The 13,161-nt window shown below is 38.0% G+C and overlaps 1 protein-coding gene across 1 annotated transcript in view; it reads right to left on the bottom strand.

Annotated features, from left to right (window-relative positions):
- Positions 1 to 13,161, bottom strand: part of LOC110305413 (solute carrier organic anion transporter family member 6C1-like) — a 144,914-nt gene that overhangs the window by 108,024 nt on the left and 23,729 nt on the right. Inside the window, exon 5 of the mRNA XM_085844251.1 lies at positions 1,480 to 1,598. Within this exon, the coding sequence (XP_085700377.1) occupies positions 1,480 to 1,598 (119 nt within the window). The remainder of the gene's footprint in view (positions 1 to 1,479; positions 1,599 to 13,161) is intronic.

Below are 13,161 nucleotides of genomic sequence, written 5' to 3'. Positions count from 1 at the left end.
GACATATGAATCTTTGATTTCAAGAACAGCATGATCAATGGTTTGAGTTCCAATATAGCCAGGGATACACAATAAATCCTTGTCAAAAAAACAAAAAAACAAAAAAATCAAAACAAAAAAAAAACAAAGAAAAAAGAAAACAAAACAAAAGAAAAGAGCTCCAACATAGGCTGTGTTAATGATGAGATTTCCTCTACAGAAATGCTTCAACTGTTTCCCAAATGTTTGTGTATATTACACTTTCATCCTTAATTTTGATTTATTTCTTTAAGAACTCAACCTGAACATTTAGACATTTTCCTGATGTCTTTTCCTGTTTCCCTGACTTCTCTTGCCTTCTTTACTAGCAAATCCATTCCTACACTGACATTAGAGCCTATTTTGTTATTTGTTTTATTATTGTTATTATTATTATTATTAATTTTCTTTATTAACATTTCAAATGTTATCCCCTTTCCTGGTTTCCCCTCAGAAAACTCCCTCCCCTTATCCCCTCCACCTCCCCCTATTCATCAACCCACACACTCCTGCTTCCTGGCCTGGCATTCTCCTACTCTGAGGCATAGGCATCTTCACAGAACCAAGGGCCTCTCCTCCTATTGATGACCAACTAAGCCATCCTCTGCTACATATGCAAGCTGGAGCCATGAGTCCCACCATGTATACTCTTTGGTTGGTGATTTAGTCCCTGGGAGCTCTGGGGTTACTGGTTAGTTCATATTGTTGTTCCTATGATTCTGCAGACCCCTTCAGCTCCTTGAGTCCTTTCTCTAGCTCCTTCATTAGAGCCTACTTTGTAATTTCAGTATGTATTTAAGAGCAGCTGAGGCATCTAAACTCATGGACGGAGTAACTACTGACCATCTTTTCATGTACAAACACTGTTGGATTAGATGCGCCAGAGCTTGTAAGTCATTCTAATTAAATATATAACATATATGATAATATATATAAATAATATAATCATAACATATATACAGACATACACAAACACACACATATATGTATATATGTATGTATATACATACATATATACACACACACATATATATATAATTGTGTGTGTGTATATATATATATATATATATATATATATATATATATGGAGAGAGAGACTGATTCATTATATAAGTTCTATTACAATAGAGAAAGTGACTAGCAATGACTAAATAGATTTAAGCATACTTCCATATTTAAAAGCATCTAAGAACTTTAAATAAAAGAGGATAACAAAGAAATAACGAGTAACAAAAATAAATACACATAAAAATATAGATCATAAATATAATATTTGAATATGATCCTGCTTGATTTGATAAAAACAAAAACAACAAAACAATGATAATATTCCTTGGTTAAAGAGCAATGCCAAGGGGAGTATGCTTATACTCATTTTGAAATTAGTTTATCTGTGCTTTGAGAATGGGAGCAAAGGGTAAAAAAATACTGTGACTAATTATATATATATTTTATACTCACCGGGTAAATTAGATGGAAAACACAACAGTGGTAAAGTTGTACAAAGTGAGAGTGAACCAATAAAAATAAAAGATTTCCACCAACCACTCTGCAATATTCGAAACCTTTGAACATGTCCACTTGTACAGAGAAAGATAGAAAATTTCAGTTAGGAGCTTTAATAAAAAAATCCTAATTTGTTGCTAGAATTTCCTGTTTATTCATATTTAATTTTAATTTGTCACTATGAATTGGGGCTTTGCTGACAAGAGCCAGTTGTCAGCATTCACTGTCACTGTTTTGTTTTTCCTCCCATCATAGCCTCATTTACCCACTTCCCTTTTCAGTGTCGTGACTCAGGCAGCAGAAGGTCCTGCTTGTTCCTATTTAACAAATTTCCCCCTTAATTGGTGCCTCTGAAAAAGTAAGACTTTTTTTTTCTGGCTCTTTTAATCTTACACCTGGACCTCTATAGCAAGAAACCTGGCTCCTTAGGTTGCACTGCTTTTCTTGTTGATGGTATCTGACCCTTGAGGACACATGACACCAGCAATCCCTCCCTTCAAGCCCCTTGTGCCAAGTGTATTTGCTACTTCTGCATTCTTTCCAGTTTTCCTGTAGGACTCATTTGAATTCTACTTAAGATTACTTTTGCTATTCACAAAGCTTAGTAGGTGGCAAGGTAGGGAGGGGATATGAAATACACTGTGCTGGGGTTTGCTAAATTTCTGTCTCACCGAGTGTCTATGAGCTATCTGTATCTTTCTCTTTAATCAATGCTGAGTCCAATAGAATAATTTTCAAACTTACCAAGAGTTGTTTTTTTTAATGTATGTTTGTTTGTTTTAATCATTTAGGGATAAGATTTACAGAAGTCAGTGAATATTTTATTACTAACATTTTCAGCTCCACATACATGAAAAATCTTAGCTGGGAGATAGAGAGATGCCCCAGCAGAGAGAGATTATGACCACTGGATGTGCTTGCAAGGAACAGGGTTTCGTTTCCTGTAACAATATGGTGGCTAACAGTCATCAGTAAGTTTAGAGGAGTCAACGCTCTACCACTTCACACACATCATGCAGACACATATATGCTGCAAGACCACTCCCACATATAAAATACAACTGAACACACCTTTATTATGAACTAAAGTCTTCACTAACAGTTAGTGTAGGAAAGATGCTCTCTTGTGCCCCAGTTTGTTCTGGGGGAGCTCTTTTCCTACAGCACTTGAATAGTTTATTAGACTTCCTTTCATCAAATGTGCAAGTGTTCACGGTGGTATTCACTGCTGATACAACTCCTCTTCATTTGGGGGTGTTATTTGGGAATATAGGTATCCACCCCCAATCATGTATGGTCCCAATCTTTATTTCTAATATCTGATTGTCATATGTTAATATGTAGCATCCATAGGAACTGGACATTTCCCTCTTTTTATTATCTGTTTATTGTTGTTTATTTATTGTGGTCCTTTTATTAAATCCAGTTCCTTCTCCATGCCAAACAGGACCTCTGTAATTAAGAACTCCCTACCTTAATTTGAAAGACTTCAAGGTCACTCTATGCTGAACAGGCTCACCTTAATGCCCCAAACCCTATGTATTCTCAAGAATACATAGATTTGCCACTGTCACTGGCTCCCTGTTGTTTGTAATATCCACAAGTTTTACGTTTCCTGGTACTGTGAATCTACCAATATGTTTTAAATAACATATTACATGTAACACATACTATGTGTATATTTTTGCCTAAAGAACTGGGTTCTCAACTAAATGCAAGATCTTTAACTATTAAAGCTAAGCAACAATTTTGACAGGGTGATCATATGTACCAGCTATATGTTGAAATCAAAGTATTTCCTTCATGGTAGAAATAAGCAGTTTGAAAACTAAAAATTTATGAATCTACTATACAACATTCAGCAAACTGTTTGAAAGCCCCATATACTAGTTTTAAAATACATATTGAATAAAATCTATAACAAACCTTTTTGGACAATGTTTAAAGGACTAGAGAAACAGCATAGAATGCTGCTTTCTTTCATGGAATAGTAATAATGCTTCCCAATTTGACTCTTAAGTTTAGTTGAAATCTAAGTGCTATGCTTGTTATCAAAATGCTGGATTTACCAGGAAGAATATTAACCAAACCCTGTTCTCTGCAAGCACATCCAGTGGTCATAATCTCTGCTGGGTCATCTATCTCCCAGCTAAGATTTCCCATGCTGTGGACTTGAAAATATCAGTAATAAAATATTCACTGACTTCTGTAAATCTTATCCCTAAATGATTAAAACAAACATACATATATACATAATGTTTTAAATAATTATTGGATTCTTAAAATCTTTTTTACATGCATTTATTGAAGTATATGAGTGTATTTCATGCATGTATGTAGTGCACTGTATGCAGATTCAGAAGAGGCTGTCACACACACCCAGGATTTGTGGTTACAGATAGTTGTGAGCCACCAAGAAAGTGCTGGGAACACTAGGTCCTCTGAAAAATCAAGTGCTCATTACTGCTCACCTCTCTCTTCAGCTTTAAAGTGTGTGTGTGTGTGTGTGTGTGTGTGTGTGTGTGTGTGGTGGGGATATGCTTAAAGACAGTTAAACCATCCACAAAAATGCAAATACTAAAAAAGTGAAGTTTTAATCCTGAAATAAAGAAAATATATCATGGAATATGAAAGAAGGTCAACCTTTAACTATGAGGGTACTTAAATACAAAAGTTTTTGTTGTCGATAACTTTTAGTAAATGCATAAATATATCAAAGACCAAAAAATTCACAACTATCTCAATGCCTAGTAAAAGTGTTAGATCAACAGAGTCAACTAAGCAAGACCACTTAGGCAGCAATCCAGGAGCATACATGCCCTCTTCCCTGGCCCAGGCAAATATGCAGCAGAGCACTGCCTTTCTGGCCTCAGTAGGAGAGGATGTGCCTAATCCTGTAGAGACTTGATGCCCAGGAAAGGGAGGTGCTGCGGAGGTGTGAAGTGGAGGTGTGTGGCAAGCACCCTCTCAGAGGTAAAGGGATGTGGGGTAGGGAGATAGGAACTCTGGGAGGAGGAACCAGGAAGGGGGCAATGTTTGGAATGTAAATAAATAATTTAATAAAAAGGTATTATCAAAAAATTCAACCACTCTTCTAGTTAAACCTCAAAGAAAGTATCAGAAGAGCCATGTACCCTCAAGTATAATAGGGGTCGTAAGCCATGGGTACAGGAAGGCCTGATCTAAACAAGGGCAACCTGAAAGCCTTTCCTCTGTAGTTAAGAATGGAAAGTGAGTGTCAACTCTCTGCACACTTATACAAGGGAGCTCTTCTGTCTTAACCCAAATAGCTGGATGTGGAAAAGAAATAGAAAAATTATACATAGGAAGAAGGGAAACTAATTTATTAAAGATGATAAGATACTATACTTAACATACCCAGAAGACACATGGAGATGTCTTGAGAGATTATCATTATAAATGTGTTTGACAGGGTAGTAGGACAGAAAATTGGCACATAAAGATTAATGACTTTCCTAGAACCAACAATGAGAAAAGTAAAAAAAAAAAAAACCAGAAAACACCCACATTAACAGGTGAATCAAGACAAAAATTGGAAGAATCAGTGGGGGCCATCTTGGTTCTGGGACTCCACCGAAAGTAGTCTGCACAGGTGAGAGTGTGCACACAGAAGCTGACAGCTTCTGAGACAGGAAGGAGCCACAGAGCTTCTGAGGCAGCACTCTTTTTGGGCTCCAGGCATCTGACCACCTCCCCGGCCAGAGGACAGGTGCCCACTCGGCCCAGAAGGTCTTTTGCCTCAGGAACGGCAGGACTCCACTGAAAACTAGTCTGCACAGGTGAGAGTGTGCACACAGAAGCTAACAGCTTCTGTGACAGGCCAAAGCAACACAGCTTTGGGGAAAGGTTCTGTTTAGGGCCTTCATCTTCGGCCAGAAGAGAGGTCCAAATGCCAGATATCTGTGCACCTTCCCTGTAAGAGGAGAGCTTGCCTGCAGAGAGTGCACTGACTACTGAAACTCAGAGGAGAGAGCTAGTCTCCCAGGTATGCTGATAGAGAATAACAGAATCAACAGAGGAACAATCTCTAAACAGAGACAACTATGACAACTAACTCCAGAGATTACCAGATGGCGAAAGGTAAACGTAAGAATCTTACTAACAGAAACCAAGACCACTCACCATCATCTGAACCCAGCACCCCCCACTTTGCCCAGTCCAGGGCACCCCAACACACCCGAAAAGCTAGACTCGGATTTAAAAGCATATCTCATGATGATGGTAGAGGACATCAAGAAAAACCTTAATAACTCACTTAAAGAAATACAGGAGAACACTGCTAAACAAGTAGAAGACATTAAAGAGGAAGCACAAAAATCCCTTAAAGAATTGCAGGAAAACACAACCAAACAGGTTATTGAATTGAATAAAACCATCCAAGACCTAAAAAGGGAAGTAGACACAATAAAGAAAACCCAAAGTGAGGCAAAACTAGAGATAGAAACTTTAGGAAAGAAATCTGGAACCATAGATATGAGCATCAGCAATAGAATACAAGAGATGGAAGAGAGAATCTCAGGTGCAGAAGATTCCATAGAGAACATCGGCACAACAATCAAAGAAAATGAAAAATGCAAAAATTGGACATATTAATACCAGAGGATCCCGCAATACCTCTCCTGGGTATATATCCAGAAGATGTTCCAACCGGTAAGAAGGACACATGCTCCACTATGTTCATAGCAGCCTTATTTATAATAGCCAGAAGCTGGAAAGAACCCAGATGCCCCTCAACAGAGGAATGGATACAGAAAATGTGGTACATCTACACAATGGAGTACTACTCAGCTATTAAAAAGAATGAATTTATGAAATTCCTAGGCAAATGGATGGACCTGGAGGGCATCATCATGAGTGAGGTAACCCAATCACAAAGGAACTCACACAATATGTACTCACTGATAAGTGGATATTAGCCCAGAAACTTAGGATACCCAAGATATAAGGTACAATTTGTTAAACGCATGAAACTCGAGAAGAATGAAGACCAAAGTGTGGACACTTTGCCCCTTCTTAGAATTGGGAACAAAACACCTATGGAAGGAGTTACAGAGACAATGTTTGGAGCTGTGATGAAAGGATGGACCATTTAGAGACTGCTGTATCCGGGGATCCATCCCATAATCAGCTTCCAAACGCTGACACCATTGCACACACTAGCAAGATTTTGCTGAAAGGACCCAGATATAGCTGTCTCTTGTGGGACTATTCCGGGGCCTAGCTAACACAGAAGTGGATGCTCACAGTCAGCTATTGGATGGATCACAGGGCCCCCAATGGAGGAGCTAGAGAAAGTACCCAAGGAGCTAAAGGGATCTGCAACCCTATAGTTAGAACAACATTATGAACTAACCAGTACCCCGGAGCTGTTGACTCTAGCTGTTTTGATATGTATCAAAAGATTGCCTAGTCGGCCATCACTGGAAAGAGAGGCCCACTGGACTTGCAAACTTTATATGCCCCAGTACAGGGGAATGCTAGGGACAAAAAGTGAGAGTGGGTGGGTAGGGGAGTAGGGGGGAGGGTATGGGGTACTTTTGGGATAGCATTGGAAATGTAAATGAGGAAAATACCTAATTAAAAAAAAGACAAAAATTGGAGCTAGGAGAAAACTTATGAAAGTAAAAGTGTACTTTCTTCACCATTCTCAGTAGGTCAAGTACATAGAACACTAGGATAACTGTCAAGATCTAGAGAAGAAATAAAGGAAAATAATAAACGATGGAATGTCCTCCATGTTCATGAGTTCAGAGAATTAATATTGTAAAAATTGACATATTTTTTCATTCTTTAAACTTTTTATCCAGTCCAGATTTTATCCTCCTCCTGGGCCACCCTCCAATTATTCTACATCTCACACTGCCTACCACCATCTCTAGGAGGATGTCCCAACACCACCCCCTACTCCTTAAGACTTTCCCACTTCCTAGGGTCTCAATTTCTTGATTGTTAGGTGCATCTTCTCTGACTGAGTCCAGACCTGGCAGTACTCTGCAGCATATGTGGTGGGAGCCTCATATCAGTTGCTGTATGCTTCCTGGTTGATGGCTCAGTGAAAGATTCTGGATGTCCAGGTTAATTGTGAGTGCTTACTATAGGGTAATCCTCCTCCTAAGCTTCTTCCAGCGTTTCCTTATTCAACCAAAGGAGTCACTAGCTTCTGTCCATTGGTAGAGTGTAAATATCTGCATCTGACTCTTTCAAATGCTTGTTGGGCCTTTCAGAGGGCAGTCATGATAGGCCCCTGCTGGTAAGCATACCATAGTATCAGTAATAGTGTCAGGCCTTGGGGCTTCCCTCTGAACTGCATAGCACTTTGGGCCTGTCACTGGACCTCCTTTTCCTCAGGCTCTTCTCTATTTTTGTTAGTGCAGTTCTTTCAGACAGAAACAATTCTATGTCAGAGTTTTTGACAGTGGGAGTACAACCCCATCCATGCATTTCATGCCCTGTGTTTTCATTAGAGGTAGACTCTACAAGTTCCTTCTCTGCACTGTACAGGGCATTTCATCTAAGCTCTCTCCATTTGAGTCTTGAGAGTCTCTCACTTCCCAGGTCTCATATATTTTAGAGGGTCCCCCCTCCTACCTCCTAATTCCCGAGGTTGCCTGTTTAGATTCTTCATTCTGGCCCTAAGGGTTTCAGTCCTGTTTTCCCCCACTCATAATACATGATTATATTCACCTCTTTCCCACCCTGTCGTTTTTCCCATCCAGGTCCCTCCCTCCCTCTCTGCCCTCCTGTGATTGTGTGGTTCTCCCTCTCAAGTGGGATTGAGGTGTTCTCACTTAAGCTCTTCATCTTGTTAGCATTCTTGAGTTGTGTGGATTGTATTCTGGGAATTCTGTACTTTTTTTTTTTTTTTTGCTAATATCCATTTATTGGTGAGTACATACCATGCATGTTTTGGGTCTGTGTTACCTCACTCAGGATGATAATTTTCTAGTTCCATTCATTTGCATGCAAAAATCATGTTGTCCTCATACTTAATAGCTGAGTACTATTCTATTTTATGAATGAAATACATTTTCTGTATCCATTCTTCTGTTGTGGGACATCTGTGTTGTTTCCTTCTTCTGGTTATCACAGTAAGACTGCTATGAACATAGTGGAACAGGTGCTTCTGTGACAGGATGAGGATATGTGCACAGGAGTGGTAGAGCAGGCTATTCAGCTAGATCTATTTTTAATTTTCTGTGGAAATTCCATTTTGATTTCTAGAGTGGTTTTACTAGTTTGCAATCTCGCCATCAATAGAGGAGTGTTCCTCTTTCTCCACATCCTTGCCAACATGTGCTGTCACCTAAGGTTTTGATCTTAGCCATTCTGATTGATGTAAGGAGGAATCTCAGGGTCATTTTGATTTGCATTTCCCAGAAGACTGAGAACTTTAAACATTTCTTTAAGTGTTTCTTAGTCATTTGTGATTCTTCTGTTGTGAATTCTTTGTTTAGTTCTGTACCTCATTTTTTGTTTGGGTTGTTTGGTTTCTTGGTGGTAAACTTCTTGAGTTCTTTATATAATTTGGATATTAGTCATCCATTGGATATGGAGTTAGTGAAGACTTTCCCCCAATCTATAGGTTGTTGATTTGTCCTATTGGCTATGTCCTTTGCCTTACAGAAGCTTTCCAGTTTCATGAGGTCCCATTTATTATTTTCTATTCACCTTAGAGATAGATCCATTGGAGTCTGGTTTAGGAAATTTCTCCCTGTGCCAATGAGTTCAAGGCTCTTTCCCACTTTCTCTTCTACTAGACTCAGTACACCTGCTTTTATGTTGTTGTTCTTGATCTACTTTGACTTGAGCTTTGCGAAAGGTGACAAATATGGGTATATGTTTATTTTTCTACATTCTGAATGCCATTTATTGAAAATTCATTCATTTTCCATCAAATACTTTAGGATCCTTTGAGAAAGATCAAGTGTCCCTAAGTGTGTGTGTGTGTTTTTTAATTGTTTATTAGGTATTTTCCTCGTTTACATTTCCAATGCTATCCCAAAAGTACCCCATACCCACCCCCCCACTCCCCTACCCACCCACTCCCCCTTTTTGGCCCTGGTGTTCCTCTGTACTGGGGCATATACAGTTTGCAAGTCCAATGGGCCTCTCTTTCCAGTGATGGCCAACTAGGCCATCTTTTGATACATATGCAGCTAGAGTGAAGAGCTCAGGGGTACTGGTTAGTTCATAATGTTGTTCTACCTATAGGGTTGCAGATCCCTTTAGCTCCTTGGGTATTTTCTCTAGCTTCTCCATTGGGAGCCCTGTGATCCATCCAATAGCTGACTGTGAGCATCCACTTCTGTGTTTGCTAGGCCCAGGCATAGTCTCACAAGAGACATCTATATCTGGGTCCTTTCAGCAAAATCTTGCTAGTGTATGCAATGGTGTGTGGTTTTATTTCTGGGTCTTCAATTCTATTCATTGATCAGTGTGTCTGTCTCTGTATCAATTCCCTGCAGTTTTTATCACTATTGCGCTGTAGTATCACTTGAAGTAAGGGATGGTGAGTCCTCCAAAAGTTCTTTTATTGTACACAGACATATTACTGAATCATTTCTTAAAATATAATTCAATACTTAGCAAATGCTGATGACATTATTTACAGAATTAGAAGAAGTATCCTAATATTCAAATGGAGACAGAAAGACCCTAAACTGCCACAGAGTCTGACAAAACACAATGCTGGAGAAATCTTGATACTGGATCTTAAAGTGAACTACATTCTCATAGTGCCTAATATTGCATGGTATTTGCACAGAAATGAACACATGAACCACATGATAGAGATGGGAACAAACAAAGGCTGTACTACAGATGTCTAATTGTGAACGAAGGGAGAAAATCACAGGCTGGAATATAGACAGCTTCTTTAAAGACTGGTTCTGGGGAAAGTAGATGTCCATATGCAGAAGATGAAAGCAGATGCAGATCTTTGTCTCTCACCCTAAAATCAATTAAAATGAACCAAAGGTCTTAATCTAAAACCTGAAAATTTGAATCTAGCAGAGAAAAACTGAACAAAGAGACACAAGCAGGGACTTCCATTGCACTGGGTATGTGGGTTCTTCTCTCATTTCCCAAAGCTCTTCCTCCACCTTCTCAGGAAATCATTTATATTTCTTACTAATTTTTCTTTTTCAAAAAGTGACAAGACATCATCAAAACTTGCTGTGTAGTGTTTTTTGATGTGATAGTTAACATATCTGTATATTGAATAAATCTAAGATAGTTATTAAACTTATTGCTTTAGATTATAGCATTTCTTCTATGGAGGTAAATGCCTGATGCATAAAATTTATATTATATCATGTTATGTTATTTTACTCTATATTTAAAAAACTACTTTTACTTATGAGTTTTACATTTTAAATTTTTACTTTTTAATCTCAGTTTTAGTAAATTACTTTATAATTTCTTTAGGATAGATTTTCTTTTCTTCCAAACAATAAAAAGTAATCTGCATTATTTTTTCATCAGTGCTACAAAAGCATTTAGGAATTTATAAGTAACATCAAGTAATGAGAAAGAAACTATAAATTTGAAAGAGAGTGAGAAAGAGTATATGGAAGGGATTAGAGTGAGGAAAGGAACAGGGAAATGATAAAAACATGCTCTAATCTCAAAAAATAAATACATAAAATTTAAATACATTGCCATAGAGTATAAGTTTTTTGCTGAGAAGTGGATTAATACTGAATTCTGTGCTCTTGTATGTTATTTGTTTTTTATTCCCTTTTGAATATTTAATTTACCTTTTATCTGAAAGCTAGATTATAGTATGATTGCTATGAACTTGTTTCAATGTAATCTGTTGAATGACATTTTATCTTATTGTGTCTGAATAGTTATACAATTTTGATTTTAGCTATTTTTATTGCTTTGGAAAATCTTTTGATATCTTTGAAATATTAATGTCTCACATGAATTCTAACAATATCAGTATTTGTTCTTTTTATTCGCTCCCAAATATTTTATTATTCCCCCTCATTTTTAAATTATTTTTCAAGTATTCATTGTCAAATTGCATGCCAAAAGCTCCTTAACTATTGTATGGTATCTAATACACTATTGATGCTTTAGTTTCACTTCATGTTATTTATTTCTTTGAGTGTGTAGCCACTTTCAGTATACAAAAGCCAGAAGGAATGCTAGATTCAGCTTGGTCAATGTTCTGGGTTTTAGGTAATGTAGGTTTTCAGCAATACAATGGATAAAATACTTGGAAACAGAATACAAGAGCATATCCAAAACATCATCTCCCATGATCAGGTAGGCCTAGCTTCAGAGATGCAGAAAGCATTCCACATCCTTAATTCAATAAATATAGCTAAACACATAAACAGACTTAATGACAAAACTCACAGGGTCACACATTAGATACAGGAGAGGACTTTGAGAAATGCAACATCTCTTTATGATAAATGTCCTAGATAATTCTGAGATATAAGAAACCAACCTCAACAAAGCACAGGTGATCAAAAATCAACTAAATGGAAATACACTCGAAATTGCTATGAAAATTAGAACCAGTAACAAAGGGCTCTTTCCATACTTATTCATTTTAGTACTTGACTTCTAATCTAGAGCAGAAAAACAACTGAAGGAGATCAATGTGATAGAAATATAAAAGGAAGACTAACAAGCAATCCTTATTTTCTGATCTTATGGTTTTATGGATAAAAGACCCTAAATACTTCATGAAGAAATGTCTACAACAAACATTTTCAACAGAACAGCAGGAAACAAAATCACACACACACACACACACACACACACACACACACACAAATTCAGGAGCCTCCCCATATACAAATGACAAATAAGCTAATAAAGTGATCAATCAAACAGCATATTTAGCAATAGCCTCAAAAACTACCTTGAGTGAAAAACTATGTAATAAAAACTTAATACATGAAGGAACAGAAGATGGGATTAGAAGTACTAATGTAGTGGTAATGAACATGCTTTTTTATTAATAAATTTAAGTTTTTACATTTCATATTTCATTAGCCCACCACCTGTACATCCTCTAACTCCCATACCTCCTACCCACCCCTTGTCTGAACGTGGATGTCCCCTCCTCCCACCCCACCTGACCTCTAAACTCCCAGGGGCCTCCAATCTTCTGAGGGTTAGGTACTTCATGCCTGAATAAACACAGACCTGGAAGTCCTCTACTGTATATGTTTTGGGGGTGTCACATGAACTGGTGCATGCTGCCTGTTTGGTGATCCACTGTTTGAGAGATCCCGGGGTGCAGATTAATTGAGACTGCTGGTTGTCCTACAGGGTCACATCTCTGCTCAGCTTCACTCAGTCTTCCCTAATTCAACAACAGGGGTCAGCTGCTTCTGTCCATTAGTTGGGTACAAATGTCATCATCTGACTCTTTCAGGTGCTTGCTGGGTCTTCTCGAGTCCAGTCATGCTAGGTCTCTTTTTGTGAGTGTTCCATAGACTCAGTAATAGTGTCAGGCCTTGGGACCTTCCCTTGAGCTAGATCCCACTTTGAGCCTGTTGTTGGACCTTCTTTTCCCCAGTCTCCTTTCCATTTCCACTCTTATATTTTTTTTCAGACAGGAACAAATATGAATTAGAGTTGAGACTATGG

Source organism: Mus caroli, unplaced genomic scaffold (assembly GCF_978045245.1).
Source record: "Mus caroli unplaced genomic scaffold, Mus_caroli_1 scaffold_1, whole genome shotgun sequence".
Classification (NCBI taxonomy): Eukaryota; Metazoa; Chordata; class Mammalia; order Rodentia; family Muridae; genus Mus; species Mus caroli.
This window is presented reverse-complemented; position numbering and strand designations above follow the sequence as displayed.